Genomic DNA, 19,427 nt, shown 5'->3' on the forward strand with positions numbered 1-19,427 from the left:
GGAAACCATTAGCTTGGTGTTTTCTCCCTTAAACATTTTTTCCCCTGATCATATAAGTAATAATACCCATTAAAATTTGAAATTTATAGAAAAGCATGAAAAAAAAAACCCAAACCACATCACCCATTAATAATTTAACACTCTGATATACTTACTTCTGATTCTCTGTGTGTCTTTTCACATGACAATATGTCTACATTTTTTTTGCATAACATGAGAACACAGCCACTGTCCTTAGTTATTAAAACATATCTATACACTAATTTTGATGTGTGAAAAATACTCAATTGTGTGGTCATACAATTTACAACATTTCTGTTATATACCTAATTAGTTTTATTGTTTATTTAATGAATATGCAGTGACGATCATATCTTTGGGTATAAGGATTTTCTCCATTTCACATTTCTTTATAATAGTTTCCAATGAAATTACTATCTCAAGTATACATAAATATTTTAAGGGCACCCTAACCATAATTTTTATAGAGGCTATGCCACTTAATATTATGTGTCCCTTTATCCTTCTTTTATAGCTCCCCAGTCAAGGTGTAGTTATTAGTTATTAAGATTATTTCATTACATAGTAGTTATTAAGATATTACCACGGTAGAAGTTCCTGCTTTGGCTCGGCTAGTATCCATGAGGGTGCAGGTTTGATCCCTGGCCTTGCTCAGTGGGTTAAGGATCTGGTGTTGCTGTGAGCTGTGGTGTAGGGCACAAACATGGCTTGGACCCCACATTGCTGTGGCTGTGGTGTAGGCTGGCAGCTGCAGCTCCAATTCGAGCCCTAGCCTGAGAACTTACATATGCTGTGGGTACAGCCATAAAAAGACAAAGACAAAAAAAAGATATTATCAGGGTATTTAAATTTTCATATTATGAATAAATCATTATGTCCTTCAAACGGTTTTTGGAAAAAAGCTTTTAATCTGTTTACTGTCACTTCAAGCCCATATTACTAAATGTTCTTAGTAATTATAATAGTTTCCCTTAAGGAGTTTTAGTTACATAATTTTTTATATCATGCAACACCTTTATTTTCTCATTTCTAATAGTTACTCTTTATAATAATGTTAAATTATAAGTGATATCAACATACTTATATTGATTACATTGTAACTGGAATGTTTTTAGAGTTTCATTGCTAAAAATTACGTTTTACTTGGGAGAAAGAGAAAGAGAGAGAGAGAGAGAAAGGGTTAAACTCAGCAAGCCTGGGTTGCCCACACCTTGCCCATTCCCAAGAAGAGCCTGTTTTTTCCTGAAAAAGGTTCTCTAGGTTGGCTCCTGGGAACTGAGCTCTTGGAATGTTCTGACAGCATTGCACATGCTGAGGGCCTTGCTGAACGCTCTAGCAGTCAGTGTACAGAATTTTCTATAAACATGATTTATGATGAACACCTGCTTTTCCTCTCAGAGTCTGGAGCTTAGCTTAGTGACTAACATCAGCCACTTGGCCATTACATGCTTAAATTCCAGACCCTTTTAAACACCCTGTAAGCCCAGGCTCAAATCCGCTTCCCTAGTAGGTAGCACTGAGCGTGGTCACGCATCACATTAAATACGTCCCGTGAAGCTCCACTATGACTCCTGGAAGCTTGTTTTTGGTTTCCTCTGGACTTCACCCCATGCACTTTCTAATTCTGATACTGATTGGTATCTAATAAATGATAAACATGAGTATAACAACTTTCAGGCCTTGTCAGTCCTTTTAGCACATCTCCAAACGTGAGGGTGATCTTGGGGATTCTGGACACAAAGTGTCTATGAAATAATCATCTAATCCGGATAGTTAAGGAAAGCTTCCCTCAGGAAGTATTGTTTGGATTCGAAGACTGAAAAAAGAGTAGGGGTAACTGGACAGAGAGAAAAAATTGCTTTGTAAGAATGGGATAAGAGGTAGTGGTAAGAAAGAAAATGTCACTTTCAGAAATGACTGGAGTAGGCTATTTACACCTAGTAGCTCATACCAAGGCTATTTTTGTGCTTTCAGCAAGGAAAAGTGATGTGCTCAGATTTCAAAAAAATATTCACTTAGGCTGTAATATTTGGCCCTCTGCAAAGGTCCATTTCACAGAATGTTGGAAGGCTGCTGCAAACTGTTAAGGAAGATTTTCACTGTATTAAGATGGCATTCTTAAACTCCTCAGATTTTAACCATCTGGTGTTTTGTTATTGCTTTGTTCACGTGATTCTGCTGCTCATTTTCTTTGCCTTTATCTTTAAGGCTGGAAACGATGCTGAATAGGACAGAGTAGGTATTCTTGGGAAGAAATATACAGAACACGTGGAAGGGGAAAGAAGATGTAAGGGTGAGAGGGGAAGAGTCTGTAGCTCTACTTTTTCTTCTGAGTTCTCCTACAACCTCTCTCAAAAATGCTTAAATTTATTTTAAAGCCTGCCAACACTTGGTTTTATGGTAAGTTTTTAAGTCTACTAATGGTTTTAAAATAAGGGGTTACACGGACACTTACCATTATAGAAGAATGCCTAATATCTAATGCATAGGTATCTTCCCAACCACGTGAACTTAATTTTAAAAATGTGCTCATATCTTCTCCGTTGATCCCAAGACTGTGGAGGCCATTCATCAGTTTTCCTTCTAGTTTCAGCATATCCAAAAGACTTTAGGTTTAGAGAAAAGAAATAATTTTATTTTGATTTACCAAAAATTTTTATTAAATCCTTTAAAGTTTATAGTTTCTCAAGGTATTAACAAGTTTCACTGATTTTTTTTAATAGCAGAAAAATATATTATTAAACTCATTAACAAAAAAGACAAGGAGTTCTAATTACTTATCCAGGGAAAACTTATGCTGATTTTTTTTAAGTGGTAACTAAATTTTATTAAGGATAAGATGACAAAGTATATTTATTACATTCTTCACAAAAGAAGTGAAAATATGCTCATCCCTGAGCAGGCCAAAAAGGAAGGGAAAAAATAAAATACAGTAGGTCACTCTTTGGATTAAGCTAATACAGAAACATGAGATCAAACATGATCTAAAACATAAAATTTTAATGCAAGGGAAACCCCAGTAAAGCATGAAAGTTCACATCTGTTTAGAATATATATTAGTTACATTCCTAATTACATATATAATAATTTGATAGCTTTGATATGACAGAAAGTATCACTGCTGATAAATAACCTATTGACAAAAAGTTTATGTGCCAAGTACTTTTCAAACAGAGCTCCTCCGAGTCTCCTCACAACCTCAGCAAGTCTCAAGCAATGCAACTGCGACTCAGAGAGGTGAAGCCTCCTACCCAGTCACTCAGCCAGTGGAGCAGCAGAGTTGAGACATGAAAGCCCAAGGAACACAACGCTGCCCTGAACAGATCATGCAACCTACAGTCAACTAATCTACGACAAAGGAGGTAAGAATATATAATGGAGAAAAGACAGTCTGTATAATAAGCGGTGCTGGGAAAACTGGACAGCCACGTGGAAAAGAATGAAATTTGAACACTCCCTAACACCATACACAAAAATAAACTCAAAATGGATTAAAGACCTAGATATGAGACCAGACACTCTAAAACTCTTAGAGGAAAACATAGGCCAAACACTCTCTGACATAAACGACAGCAACATCTTCTCAGATCCACCTCCTAGAGTAATGATAATAAAAACAAAAATAAACAAATGGGACCTAATTAAACTTAAAAGTTTCTGCACAGCAAAGGAAACCCTAAACAAAATGAAAAGACAACCCACAGAATGGGAGAAAATCTTTGCAATGAATCAACTGACAAGAGATTAATCTCCAACATTTATAAACACCTTCTGCAGCTCCATACCAAAAAAACAAATAACCCCATCAAAAAATGGGCAGAAGATCTAAACAAACAATTCTCCAAAGAAAACGTACAGATGGCCAAAAAAAAAAAAAAAAAAAAAAAAACCACATGAGAAGATGTTCAACGTCACTCATTATTAGAGAAATGCAAATCAAAACCACTATGAGGTACCACCTTACACCAGCCAGAATGGCCATCATCAAAAAGTCTACAAACAATAAGTGCTGAGGAGGGTGTGGATAAAATGGAACCCTGTTATAATGTTGGTGGGAATGGGTGTAACCACTATGAAAAACAGTATGGAGATTCCTCAGAAAACTAAAAAGAGAGTTACCATTTGATCTAGCAATCCTACTCCTGGGCATCTATGCAGAGAAAACCATGACTCGAAAAGATCATGTACTCCGATGTTCACTGCAGCACTATATACAATAGCCAAGACATGGAAACAACCTAAATGTCCATCGACAAAAGAGTGGATAAAGAAGATGTGGTACATATACATAATGGAATATTACTCAGCCGTTAAAAGGAAAGAGATAATGGCATTTTTAGCAACATGGATGGACCTAGAAATTATCATGCTAAGTGAAGTCAGACAGCAAGACAACATCATCAAATGCTATCACTTAAATGGGGAATCTAAAAAAAGGACACAATGAACTTCTTTGCAGAACAGATACTGACTCACAGACTCTGAAAAACTTATGGTTTCCAAATGAGACAGGTTGGGGGTGGGGGGATGCACTGGGGGTTTGGGATGGAAATACTGTAATTTGGTTGTGATGGTTGTTGTACAACTATAAATGTAATAAAATTCATTGAGTAATAAAAAATTTTTAAAAATATAAGGCGGTATAGACTACCAAGTGTGTTAATGTCTGAGAAGGTAAAAATCTACTAGGCAAGGAGGAATTGTGATGATTACTTTTTGACACCAAGTATTAAAATTCATATTTGTTATATTTAACCTAAGTGCATCATTCAAAAATCCATTCATGGAAATCACTTTGCCTTTCAGAAATGAATAGAGTCAGAATAAAGCAATATATGGGTTTTGGAATACAGTTCTCAGGGAGGACTACATATACCTATACTTAAAAAGTAAAGATCTAGGAGTTCCTGTCATGGCTCTGTGGTTAACAAACCTGACTAGTATCCATGAGGACACAGGTTCGATGCCTGACCTGCTCAGGGGGTTAAAGATCTGGCATTAGTTGCCCTGAGCTTGGTGTAGGTCACAGATGTAGCTCAGATCTGGTATGGCTGTGGCTGTGTGGTAGGCCAATGGCTACAGCTCTGATTCAAACCCTAGCCTGAGAACCTCCATATGCCACGGGTGCGGCCCTAAAAAGACCAAAAAGAAAAAAAAAAAAAAAAGTAAAGATCTAATACCTAATCTCTTAAGAAGGCAGTTTTACAACTATTTCAAGCTGGCTTTCTGACATCAGCTCAACATCAGCTCAGCTCCTAGTAAGTCCTGACCCCTACTTTACAAAGCAGACTTTCATTTTATTTTATTAGAGTACAGTTGATTTACAGTGTTGTGTCAATTTCTGCTGTAGAGCGTAGTGACCCACTTATACACTCACATATACACACACACACACATAGATACACTCCTTCTGTCATACTCTCTTCCATCACATTCTACCCCAAGAGAATGGACATAGTTTCTTGAATATGATGGAAGACAGTATGAGAAAAAGAATGTATATATGTGTATGACTGGGTCACTATGCCTTATAGCAGAAATTGCCACAACACTGTAAATCAACTATACACTAATAAATTTTTAAAAACAAAAATATTCTTTAGCTCTAAAATGTATATTATATACATATATACACATATTTCTTAAATATGTTTGATCCTTTCAGTGACAAAAATTATTAAATATTTTAAGGGCATGTTATTTAGAATGGATAAGCAATGAGGTCCTACTGCACAGCACAGCAAACTACCAAGCAGACTTCTTACCCTTTCCACCTCCAAACCTATTAGAAGACGAGTGTGATAAAAAAAAAAAAAAAGCTTTTTTTTTTAAAATCATAATTTACCAATCCAATAATAGGATTTAGTCAGGGCTGTAACACTACTTCACTGTGGCTTCTTGAAGTTCTTTTTTTTTTTTTTTTGTCTTTTTGCTATTTCTTGGGCTGCTCCCGTGGCATATGGAGATTCCCAGGCTAGGGGTCCAATCGGAGCTGTAGACACCAGCCTACACCAGAGCCACAGCAACGCGGGATCCGAGCCGCGTCTGCAACCTACACCACAGCTCACGGCAACGCCGGATCGTTAACCCACTGAGCAAGGGCAGGGACTGAATCCGCAACCTCACGGTTCCTGGTGGGATTCGTTAACCACCGCGCCATGACGGGAACTCCTTCTTGAAGTTCTTAATCCCTTTAGTCTAAATTTTCTCATTTGTAAAATAAAAATTTTGGATGGCCCTGCCAAAGTTCTGTTTTACATTTTTTATGATTCTTATTGATCAGATAACTTGTGTGACAATTGTAATATTCTTCATAGCTTGTATAACGATTATCTTTGTTATCTTGATCTAGTTTCTGAGGAAAACCACCAACAGAAAATCTAGATAGAGTCACAAGGTGTGGTACCTTGGAAAGGACATGGATTTCAAATCCTACTACTATTTGCTAGCTGTGTCCCTATCTTTATGTGAGATCTGCGTCTTTGTTTCCCCAGCACTAAAAAGAGAATAGTATTAACTACTCTATAGAGTATTAACGATTAAATGAATTTACTACTGAGCACACAGTTTCCCTCAAAAAGCACTAGTTTCTTCTTGCTATTCCCAAATCTTGAATTTTGGATACCATCTGAAAATAAACCAACCAGTTCTTAAAATATGCTAGGTGTTTTTAATCAGGAAAACTCCTCTGGACTGTTAAATAATTAAAATAATTCCTTGTGCTTCTTTTATTTTAAATAGTTGCTATTTTTAAATTTGCTCAGAATCCTCTACTGGTTTCTCCTGCCCATGAGATAAAAGGCAAAAATCTAAAATTTGGTTCCACAGTCTGATCTTTGCCCACCTGTGAGAACTAAGCTTCTTCTAGCTCCTCCTCACTGCACAGTGTGGCCACACTAGACCTTCATTTTCTCAAATGTGTCATGCTTGCAGAACCCTAACTCCCCACTTTGTCTGATTCATCCTTAAATACCACTTACTTGAAGAAATCTGATATTCACCGTCCCCATGTTTCATTGAGAACTGGTTTAAATCCCTGTAGTTAAAAACTCCCAAATGACTGTACTTCATCTTTTATAAACCTTTATCATAATACAATTATCTAATATCGGCTATCCCACCAGACTGTAAATTTTGTTAAGATATTTCTGTCTTGTTCACCACTATACACCTGGTATCTAGCAGTCTCTATAGCATAGTATTCAGATATTTACTGAATCAAGTTTTAATACTAAATTGATTTTATAATATTGAATTTTAACACTGCTTGCATTACAAATACATATTTATCCAGAGGTCAAAAGAACTGTGAGCCAGACAACTTCATCAAGATAACAGAAAAACTACAGAAGTGGGAATATCAAGACACCTTTGTTACTTCTTTCTTTCTGGCAATGACACTATAGTGACATTACTCAAGCAGGAGTGGACTGGCTACCAAAATAAGTAACATCCAGTTTGTACCAGAGTCATTTGAGCAGTTGTCCTCAACCAGAGCCTGGTCCATTCTGTGGCTGGGATGCCTACTAAGTAGCTCTGATTAGGTAGGAGATGTACATAAGACACATGTACAGAACTCCTCAAATTGACTCGGTCCTACCTGCTTTCCTCTCTGGTCACTGCTACTGCCTCCCACTGCCCTCGTCTCCCTATGGGTGAGAGCTGGGCTTGCGCACAGCCTGGCCTGCACCAATGCTGACGTCCTCAGGGATCAGGGGAAGAATGGTTAGGTTGTGGGCATGGTATCAGTCCTCCGGAACCCAAAACTGCAGCAAGGGACAGGAGGTGGAAAGAAAGAGAAAAGTAATTCCCCGTCACTTTCTTTTCCCAAGTGGGCAATTCTAAACTACGCCTTGCCTAGGACCTCTCTCTAGACTCAGGACATAACTTCAGTCCAAGGACATTTTCCTTCCTCTTCTATTTCCTGCATCATTTTCTTCCATTCATCAGCCTCTTCACACTGTTTTTATTCTACATGTTCTGATCTTTCCTGAGCACATCTTTGTTCATTTTGTGCTGAAGAATGTCAGAAGATACAAATATCTTCCCATATTTTCTTTCTTTTCCTTCAAGGGAGTTCTAGTTGCTACAACCGGTGATCCCATCAAGGAGGAGAAATGATGTATCACCATCCAGCAGATCACTAATTACCAGGTGGAAGAGCCAAGAAGGTTCTATTTCTTAAATGACCTATAGCCTTTCTAAATTACATGTCAATTGTTCCTGCTAAGAAAATTTCCCCATACATTACCTCAAAAAACTCTCCAAAATCTACCTACCACTTCTGCCCTCTTTTAAACCTATTTTCACTGTTCCTGAGCACAGGTATAATTTCTATCCTCTGAAGTTTACAGCCGAGAGCTAGTAACTGCTCTTCTCTACATGTAGTGCTTACCCTATGTACTTCAGATTAGCATTTCCCCAGTATTAGGTCCAAAGATTCAACTAAAGATAAACACCCAGGAGTTCCTATTGTGGCTCAGCGGCTAACGAACCAACTAGCATCCATGAGGACGCAGGTTCAATCCCTGGCCTCGCTCAGTGGGTTAAGGATCCGAATTGCCGTGAGCTGTGGTGTAGATTGCAGATACGGCTCAGACCCCTCATTGCTGTGGCTGGAGTAGGCCAGCAGCTACAGCTCCTGTTGGACCCCTAGCCTGGAAACCTCCATACGCTGCAGGTGTGGCCCTAAAAAGGCAAAAAAAAAAGAGAGAGCAAGAGATAAAAGCCCAACTTGAATTACTCTACTTCTCAGCCTTTCCTGTATTTTCTCATACATTTCCAAACTGCTATAAAAATGAAACAATTTAACTTCAATAAAAGCAAATTCAATTCAACTGCAACTGAATATTTGAACTATTGGGTTTATAAAATTCATCTTATATTCTAAATATGATTTTTTAAAGTCGTTTCATGACTCTTTAAAGGAGAAATAAATTCAATTTGATTTCTCTTCTATTCAGCCCATGACTTTAATTTATAGGTCACTGGCCATGATAAATACCAGAGTTTCAAATATTGTGCTACAGCATTTTTGAGGAATTTTTTTGAGCTAAGGAGATAGTATCCAGCAACCTATAGTTTCAAATTTCTTTTCTAATAGATAAAGGCACTTTAAATTCTTTTGGTTTGGGGAAAACATCTCAGATTTAAGTTCTTTTCTGGAGAGTACAGCTCCCTGGCTACTCAGTCCTGTCCCAAGACAATTCCCTGCTAAATGATGGACCTACTTGTCAATTAAAGATAGTTTTGAATTATGGGACTAGTAGAGGTCTAGGATTCAGAAACTCAATTTCCTCATCTGAACAAATGTCCCAAGGTCTCCTCCAGTTTTGACATTCAAAGACACTTAATATCCTACCAAAACAAAAGCTGTTTCACACGATCAAAAAATGTTTGCTTCACCTTTAAAGTGATTATTTGTATTTTAACAAATACTTAATTTAACACAAATGTTTACCTTCATATATAAACTACAGCTTGTATCAATAATTCAATACTTACCTAAAAGGATCATAAGAATCAATATCAATATGAAGTCCATTTATATATAGATAAGCATCACCTGGCTGAATTTCAAATTCATCTAGAAGATACTGGAAACAGAGAAGAATAGTTAACCAGGTGATACAACAACAGTTGAGCTGTCAGGAGTTGGCAACTATTTCTATTGAGTCAGACAATAAATATTTCAGGCTTGGCCAGCTCTGTCATCTCTGCTGAACCACTCAACTCTACCCTTGTAGCACAAAAGCAGCCATAGACAACAAACACATGGGCATGATTATGTTCCAAAATAGCCTTTTTTTTTTTTTTGTCTTTTTGCCATTTCTAGGCCCACTTCCCGCGGCACTTGGAGGTTCCCAGTCTAGGGGTCTAATCAGAGCTGCAGCCACTGGCCTACGCCACAGCTCACAGCTCATGGCAACGGCAGATCCTTAACCCACTGAGCAAGGCCAGGGATGGAACCCGCAACCTCATGGTTCCTAGTCGGATTTGTTAACCACTGTGCCACAACGGGAACTCCCAAAATAGCTTTTTTAAAATAAAGGCTTATAATACTATTCATTTATTTTAGAGCAGATAACATGTGTTCATTATGGAAAATTCAAAAGGTGCAACAGGGCATGGGATAGAAAGCACACCCCACCCCTGCAAGGCCTGACTGGGGAGAATCACTTCCCGGCTCCCCATTCACTGGGGCCACTTTAGAGACTGCTGACCATCATTCCCTTAGTATTTAGTTTAGTGATAAGTCTGCTGGCAATACATTTTCTCAGTTTTCATTTGTCTCAACAATTGTTTATTTAACCTTCAGCTTTGAAGGCTATTTCCCTAGGTAAGAATTCTACCTTAGCGGGATCATAAAGATAACATTCCACTGTCTTTGGACTTCCAGATTTGTGGAGAGTCTGTCTTTCTGTTATTCCTCTGAAGATAATGCGGCTTTCTTTCCTGGTGGCTTCCAAGACTTTCTGTCTCTGGTTTATAGCAGTTTTACTCTGATGTACCTAGGTGCAGTGCTCTTTGTATTTACCCTGTTTGGCATGTGTAGATGTCGTCTTCTTTTTTTTTTTAATCTGCAGTAGGTATCTTTTATCAGTTTTAGAAAATTCTTGACTATTTTCACTTCAAATATTGCCTCGGCCTCAGTCTGTCTTTATTCAAAAATACGGAACACTTCACGAATTTGTGTCAGTTTTGTGTAGAGGCCATGGTAATCTTCTCTGTATTGTTCCAACTTTAGTATATGTGCTGCCAAAGCGAGCACCACGGAAACTTTTGTTAATAAAGACAGGTGGTGAGCCAAATGTGGCCTATACATGGGCAGTACTGCCCCTGCCTGATATAAGTGATGGGAATCTTATGATATCTGAGTATTTTGATTTCGCAATATGTGATATTACATTTCTAATGCTACAGCAGTTATCAACCTATTACACTTTCTATTGTGTGTGTGTGTGTGCCTGCACACACTTAGAATTTGATAGGTGGCACATTTCTATTCTTTGATATCCCAGAACTCAAAACTTTGGTGTATGTATAAATATTTGACAATCACTCTAAATTCAAAAATCCTTTTAAAGCAATGTTCCAGTCACTACCTTTTCATTAAGTAATATTTCCCAAGTGCCTACTCGGAGCTAGAAACAACTCCAGGAACTAGAAAAAAAAGGCCATGTCCTCGCCATACAGCATAGTTAGTAAGATCACAATGAGGGAGTCAGATCTGGTTTAAATCCTCATCTTGCTACTTACTAATGTTAAGAATTGGACAAATCTACTTATTAACTTAACATGTCTCAGTTTCCTCTCCTGTAAAATGGAATACTCACGAGTTTGTTATAAAGTTCAAGGGTAATATATATCTGTGTCTAGTCACATATAAAGCACTCACAAAGGAAGCTTTTATTATGACTATTATCATGGTAGGCAAATTGGTTTAGGAGGAAAAACAGTTTCAAACAGTGCATTTCAATATCACACAATGAGTGACCTAACAGAAATTTGTAACAATTATTCTGGAAAGGCAGATGAAGCAATTAACTTGAAGATTTGGTTCAGAGGCGACTTTAGAGAGGTGAATTTTTTTCTATGGTTATCACTCACCGTGACAGGTAAGCTACACACAGAGAGGGGAGAGAGGAACTAAATTTATAACAGGATAGAAAATATCTCCATTTGTTTTATATAAAATACTGACAAGGGATTAAGCACTAACAAGAGAGATTCAAAGGTGAAATTCTGATTTGTCTTTAGCTACTTCTGTGCCTTTCCATCACTTTTTCTGACACTTGTATTCCAATTTCAAACTTCTACAGACGCCTAGTGAATTCACTGCCTGTTTCCCTAGAACTTACACTGAACCATCAAATACAATCTCAAGCTCTCTCTAGCACCTCATTTTAGGCATCTCTACTCTAAATAAAAAGTATATCAAACAGATCCACACTAAAACGCTAATTTCCTCAAGGATGTTTATGCCAAGCACCACATCTTGGGCAAAAAAGATGCTCAAAACAAGAGTAATAAGCTGAACTCAGTGAACTTGATGTTGAAGCACTGTCAGAAAAGAGAGGTATATGTATGGGAACCAGTGCCGACAAATCCCTTTCCCCTCAGACAGGGGTAGCCTGAAATCCTGGCAAGCTACCCCAAGTGTGTGATTTAAAGCAGTCTTTCTCAAACCAAGGGGTGGTTTCTGGCAATATGATGAACCAGAGATCCTGAAATCTCTTAAAGGAAAATATCAAAAAATGCTAAATTAAAAAATTAACATTGCCCTTTAAAGGAAGGATTACTTTAGTTTTTTAAAGTAAAGATATCATCTAGGAGTAGAGGAAAAAGTGGGGATAAGACTCCAAGGATGTAACAAACACTGAAGGTCCTGCCCTGAGGAAATCTCCAGCATCCTAGGTGACTTAAAGCTTGGCTTTTTTAAGACTGGTCTCAGAAGGACAGGAGGCTGAGCCTTGGACCCACCAAGGGCAGGCAGCTGAGTTAGAAATATCCTTGTGCAGACAAAGAAGTGTGACACTCACAGTGAAGTGAAAAGGTGACTTCAAAAATAAATTGCCCTTCAGAAACAGCAAAAATGTTGCTAAGTTCATGGTTCTTGGTGGAGGAAGAACAATACTTCTGTAAGAAATCATGGACTCTGGCTTATCTTCACAAGAGGCTGAGACCCAATTTCATACTACTTTGAAGATCCAAAAATATAAACAGATTTTTAATTTAAAGAGGAATTAAGTTGGGAGTGCTCATAGGCTCTGAGCAGAAACAAATACAACCCCCCCCCATGGAGAGATAAAACTTATTCCAAAAAAGAGGGAACATATGTGTTGAAATTTACCCATCTCTTTAACAACCAATGAGGCTGGGCCATTAGCTGAAGCCAAAAAAATTCTGACTGACTGGACCTCAGAAGAGTGGGTTATGCAGTCTTTATAAACTTGTCTGGAGGTCCCTATGCTGGAACTACATGTATTCTTAACTTAAAATCTGAAGTCCAACCAGATGTAAATCTTAATATAGGAAGGTTTTTTTAAAATTTTTTCAGGATGAGTGATGAGAGAAAATAAGATTCAAAAAAATGTATTTTACAGAGGAATTTCTGGAGAGGATATTCTAATCTGGGAATTTTCTCTAGAAAGCTAAAAATTTTTCACACATTCTCAGTAATTAGTGGACATAATTAGCAAAGTGTGAGGTTTTATTGAATTAGGTGTAATCTTTTATTTGGAATTCTTATTGAAATATCTGCATTTGGTTTATTATGTAATTACATAACTGAAACAATGTTTCATACTACTGAAATTAAAAAAAGTTAGCTATATGACCCCCTGTCCTATTCCGCCTTAATCAAAACAAATAAAAAGTGTCATGAAATATAATTTAACAGCTCTTATGTAAACAGTTAGGGATACATATTGGATTAACTAACACTGAATTTTAAATCATCAAAAGTAGTTTCTACCTAGTCTCTGAGCAAAACAACAACTATGAACTCCAAAGGGAAATCTGCTGTACTGTTGAAGCTAAAGCCAACTGCCTCCTAAATTAAACCAAATTTCTTAATTGTAGTTTTAAACATTTGTTCTGTCCTTGTTTTTTTTTTTTTTTTAAACGTCTATTTCAGGGACTCCAGTCCAGGTCCTTTGGGTTTCTTCTACCTGCCTTTATCATTTTCTCTTGAATCCTATCTATTTCTTTTTTACTACTGCACCTTTATTATTCCCATCCACTCTTCTACTATGCTTTCTGTAAGGTCAGTTCTCCTTTGTGCCCACTTACAATTTTATTATATCAGAAAGGGTTTTATCTTTACTTCCCACACCTTTGCTATGTCCTTCAAGTTCTAGTTTCACATTCTCTTTCATTGTCTGGGCATCACCTCCTTCCTATACAGCAATGCAGGATCCAAGCCGCGTCTGCAACTACACCGCAGCTTACCCAACGCTGGATCCTTTACCCACTGAGAAGGCCAGGGATCGAACCTGCGTCCTCATAGATCCTAGTTAAGTTTGTTACCACTGAGCCGCAATGGGAAATCCCTCAGCTTAACATTTTAAGTGCACATCCAAATGTTATTTTGCAATTTTCCTCTGCTTAGTGAGTTTTCTTCATCTACAGTATGGTTTTGCTGATTTTACTCCCCTTCATACAGTGAGGTCTTTATATAGATGCAGTAGTTTTACTGTTTTGATTATTCACATCTGAATCAGATGTTCTTGGACCAGAGTATTATTGCTTTGGAGTATAAGGGGCAAAATCAGCTTTTTAGGGTTTCTTGGCTTCAGGTTTCCATATAGTAATCAACAGTTTATGTTAGGTCACCTAATGGAGTCAGTCTTCCTCAAATACACAAACATTAAGCTGCTCAGAAGCTCTTATCATCAGTCGCTTTTTCTCTTCACTTGGGGACCAGGGGATTGCCCTGTATTTTGGGTGAGCCACTGTCCCTTCTTCTGCTACCAGGTTTTCCTAAGTCTGCCACTTTCATGCACTCGCTCAACCTCCCCAGAACACGTGGTCTGCCCTGTTTTTAGCACTGTCCACAGCGTCCCCACTCAGTATGGAGCCCTCTCCTCTGACGATGAGTGTCTGCTGGCAATTTCTGGGACCCTCAATGCTGGCACCCCTGCAACTTCCCCGTCTTCCCCGCCACACAACTGCAGCTTCAGGCTTCGGTTCTACTAGTGTTGGACATTCTTCACCACAATGTAAAATGTACAAGTATGTGAGGCTTTGCTTGATGCTAGTTTTGCTGGAAATGCTCTTTCATTCTCGCTGCACTCAAAGCTGCTGCTTGGATGTGACATGTGTATCTGCTCATTTTATATTATTAGCTAAAGCAAGGCACACAGCATTGGCCAACATCAAAGGGGCAAAAATGCAGACTCCTCTGACACAGGGAAGAGAGCATAATCCATCTCAGTAATTCGTGTTTTCCATCTGCAGATATATCAACCAAAGAACTTAGATTTTTAAAATAATCCTTCTCTATGATTTTTTACAGTAGTAACACCACACCTTGATCATCAAGAACTACAGGGAGAGTAACACTGCTTCTCCCCTCTTTCTACCCAGCTACTACTGTCTACTTCTTAAGTCATCTCCTACCTTCCCAGTGAGAAATGAGACCACCTCTCTCAACATACTGCCAATACTAGGACTGAGAACTGAGATGACCTGGGCCACCATCACTTAAGAATTATGGGAAATTATTGTCCAGGAAGATAAAGCTGTAAATGAATAAATAACCATTTGCTTCAAAAAATTATTGTAAACCATTTTTTCCCCCAGGAAAATCTGTAACAGTCTGGTTTGCAAATCTGAAGAGTTATCTCACCTGTGCAAAGAGCTTGCTTATGAGCAACAGTCTGCTCACCAAACCCATCACTTTAATGCTCACCAGCCCTAACCTACTGTGTTACAAGCTCTACCCAATCCGAAATAATCCCCCACCTTGAAAGACCAACTTCAACGACTTCAACAGAGGACTCCCCAAATTCTATAAGTACTCCACCCCAAGGTCCTCTTTCCGAGACACAAACAAGAGTCTCTCAAGGTGCTGTTCTCCTTCATTGTGGCAAGTTTATTTAACTCAGCTTTGCTACACCAACCAGTTCTCGGTGGGTTTTTGTTAGGGAGCTTGCGGTCCACACCAGACTTCTCCTACCCACCTGGTTTTATTTAAATACATCTCTGAAGCACTTTGCATGTTTTTCTTCTGGAAACAAGAGTCACTGAAGACTTTTTTAGAAGAAAAGTGACTAGATCAAATTTCTCAATTTTCTCAAGTATCTTTCCAGTCACCCAGGTGATTGGCAACTGAAAAATTCAAAATTCTTATTAAATTCTTCTGAAATGAGCTGTAAAGGAGGACACAATTCTGGTTCCATCTTGTACCCAAAAGAAAACACTTGATCTCAGTTTATAAACTGGGACATTAATAAGTGTTACAATATATAGAACATCTTAAAAACTAAACATTTCTAAATACAGAATGTATTATAGGTAACATTTCAATATTCAGATGTTTTTAATTCAACAAATACTTCCGATGGAATGCTCTGTGCCAAGTACTGTTGCTCATTCAAACCCCTTGGTGCAGAGTTCCCTGATTTACTCCTTTCCACTCCACTGTAGCAGCTCGCCTTGACTGTCATCCTGTTATTATGTCTTCACAGTGGTCTACCTGTGGAATTACCCTATTTGGTTCCTCCAATCGCCTCTTTTAGTAGCTCCTCTTTAACCTCATGAAATTCTTCAGCCTCTGGAATCAAAATACCACATACAGCAAAGCTTTGCTGACCAGGAACACCCACTTTAAACTGTTAACTGAGCAAGAAGAGATTATGTGATGCCATGGATACCCTGGCATTCCTTTCTTTTCTCTACTTTTCCCTTCCCAATCTCTCTCCCTTTCTTATTGTAAGTGACATTATTCAAACAAACAAATACAAAAACTCTTTTAAGAAAAAAAAATTACATTCTGCTTGAATACTGTTAAGAGCAAATAGGAAAATTACAGAAAGAAGTAATACCACAACTCCGTTTTAAAGGATGAGCAAGAGGTCAATGAGGCAAACAACATCCCAGGTAGGATGACATGTTGCGGTTTCTATCACTCAGGTTCCACTGTCAGTGGAATTATGTCATCACCAAAACAGCTGACATTAATTAAGAGCTTACTCTGTCTCAGTGTGACAGGCACTGCTGACTGGCTATCCTAGCACCATCCCTAAACCATTTCTCCTCTGCTTGTCTCAATTACTAGAAAAGTAAATGCTAACATTTCTAGCCTCCCTGGTATCTGGGGATAGGCACATTAAAAAATTTTAGCCAATGAGATGAAGTCGAAGTTGGCTGAAGTGTTGCAGGAAGGCTCTAATTAGGATGAATGTGGTTGATACCAGCTTTCTGCTTTGAATACAGATAAGCAGTCTGGAGCTGTGGCAGCCATTCTGCAATCATCAAGAAAACACCATATTTATGGCAACCTACTCTGAGACTTCTTTTTATGTGAGAAAAATGAATTCCTACTGTTTAGGGCCCTGTGTACCCAGTATTATATCATTTAAAGCCAAACCAGTCCTACATGATAAAGCCAGGCAGCGTTCTCAAACACTTCTTAAGTATTAACACAGTTAGAATCATTTAGGGTCTTGGGGTTATTTAAGAGACCATTTAGCAGAAACTTACCAAACTAGTTATCAACTGTGTACTATATGCTATAAGATTCTAGTAATATTCCAGTGGTTTAAACTTGACTCGGTCTTTACAAACTTTTAAGCAAACTAATAACAAGAAGCAGAAGAATTATCTCACAGCCTTTATTCTCTGTCTTATAAAGAAAAACAACAACATGGGCAGAAAATTTATAGTATATAAAGTTAATGAGTAAGTAAGTAGGCTCTATGTCAGGAAAGATTGACTAGAATCATGAACTGTATGCTATATACAGCAGACAGTATAAAAATGGAAAAACCTGAATTGTTTTAATAATCAAAAAGTTTAATTTAACATTTTTTTTGGTAAGAAAACTGAAGATCCAAAGTCTAAAATATAGTGTTATTACTGCAGTAATTTTTTTAAAAAAAAAAGAAATTCAAACACACCTTTTGATTTTCCTGTATCTCTTCCCTCATGTGTTGATTTACAGCAATTCTGGTCAGAGATCTGGGAAAATAAATACAGATATAATTCATTCTTCCTTAAATGTTTAGGACTAATCTATAACTCAATTTAATATAATACTTTGGGAGTTCCTGTTGTGGCTCAGTGATTAATGAACCCAATTAGTATCCATGAGGATGCGGGTTCGATCCCTGGCCTTGCTCAGTGGGTTAAGGATCTGGCATTGCCGTGAGCTGCGGTGCAAGTTCCAGATGCAGCTCAGATCCTGCATTCCTGTGGCTGTGGCACAGATTGGCAGCTAAAGCTCCGATTTGGCCCCTAGCCTGGGAACCTCCATATGCCACAGGTGTGGCTCTAAAAAGACGAAAAATAACAATAACACTTTGTATGAGCAACTAAAATCTCTAAAAGCTTCATGACTGAGAAGTGGACATTTCGGGGAGTTCCCGTCGTGGCGCAGTGGTTAACGAATCCGACTAGGAACCATGAGGTTGCGGGTTCGGTCCCTGCCCTTGCTCAGTGGGTTAACGATCTGGCGTTGCCATGAGCTGTGGTGTGGGTTGCAGACGCGGCTCGGATCCCGCGTTGCTGTGGCTCTGGCGTAAGCCGGTGGCTACAGCTCCGATTCGACCCCTAGCCTGGGAACCTCCATATGCCGCAGGAGCGGCCCAAGAAATAGCAACAACAACAACAACAAAAAGACAAAAAAAAAAAAAAAAAAAAAAAAAAAAGAAGTGTACATTTCCATACAGTCTATTTGACAGGTGGTTCTTGGCTTTCACTTGGTATTTGACTCAGTCTCTCTCAGGTTGAAGAGAGGAATCCTGGAAACCAATTCAACCTGCTTCATTCCCAGAGAGAGAAAGCATCCCTGAGTTCATGGAGTAATGAAATATCAGAGTGACTTCAGACAAACGTTCAAGCCTACAATGTGGCCATCAGGCAGTATTAGCAAAGTTGCCAAAAAGAAAAAAAAAAATGTTTTAAAGGTCAACCATAAATTAAGAGCAGAGTTTAGGAGTTCCCGTCGTGGCGCAGTGGTTAACGAATCCGACTAGGAACCATGAGGTTGCGGGTTCAGTCCCTGCCCTTGCTCAGTGGGTTAACGATCCGGCGTTGCCGTGAGCTGTGGTGTAGGTTGCAGACTCGGCTCGGATCCCACGTTGCTGTGGCTCTGGCGTAGGCCGGTGGCTACAGCTCTGATTCAACCCCTAGCCTGGGAACCTCCATATGCCGCGGGAGCGGCCCAAGAAATAGCAACAACAACAACAACAACAAAAAAAAAAAAAAAAAAAAAAGGACAAAAGACAAAAAAAAAAAAAAAAAGAGCAGAGTTTAGCAACAAAAGCCATGAACAGTCACACTGACTGGCTGCCAAAAGAGCTAACTGACTGTTTTCCCCAAACTAGAAGTATTTCACTTTATTTGTATTTGATCTAGTAATTTCAAAAGCTGCTGTTAGTTGATGGCAGTGTGGCTGAATTTATCTATACACACAAGAATTTCATATTTTAATATATAAATACTGACTTCTCAAATTGATTGTTTAAAATTGACTAAAAAAGTCACATCAATACATTCATTTTTAATCTGTAAATAAGGGGACAAACCTATTTTCAAGGTATCATGGAAAGGTTCTTGGTATCCTGTGGCCAAGAGTCTACTATTTTTTTTTTTATCTTACAGGGGTAAAGACTATCTAGAGTTAAAAATCAGTAATTTGTTCTGTGGATAAATGTACAGAAAAGTGTGTGAGGCAAAGA

The 19,427-nt window shown here is 38.3% G+C and overlaps 1 protein-coding gene across 3 annotated transcripts in view; it reads right to left on the minus strand.

Moving 5' to 3' along the window:
• UGGT2 (UDP-glucose glycoprotein glucosyltransferase 2) overlaps positions 1-19,427 on the minus strand; it is a 169,584-nt gene that overhangs the window by 105,876 nt on the left and 44,281 nt on the right. For all 3 annotated transcript variants that reach the window (XM_021065792.1, XM_021065791.1, XM_021065793.1), the window contains 3 exons: positions 17,646-17,706; positions 9,526-9,617; positions 2,477-2,627 (listed from right to left, as the gene is read on the minus strand). In XM_021065792.1, the coding sequence (XP_020921451.1) occupies positions 2,477-2,627; positions 9,526-9,617; positions 17,646-17,706 (304 nt within the window). The remainder of the gene's footprint in view (positions 1-2,476; positions 2,628-9,525; positions 9,618-17,645; positions 17,707-19,427) is intronic.

The sequence above is a fragment of the Sus scrofa genome, chromosome 11 (assembly GCF_000003025.6).
Source record: "Sus scrofa isolate TJ Tabasco breed Duroc chromosome 11, Sscrofa11.1, whole genome shotgun sequence".
Lineage (NCBI taxonomy): Eukaryota > Metazoa > Chordata > Mammalia > Artiodactyla > Suidae > Sus > Sus scrofa.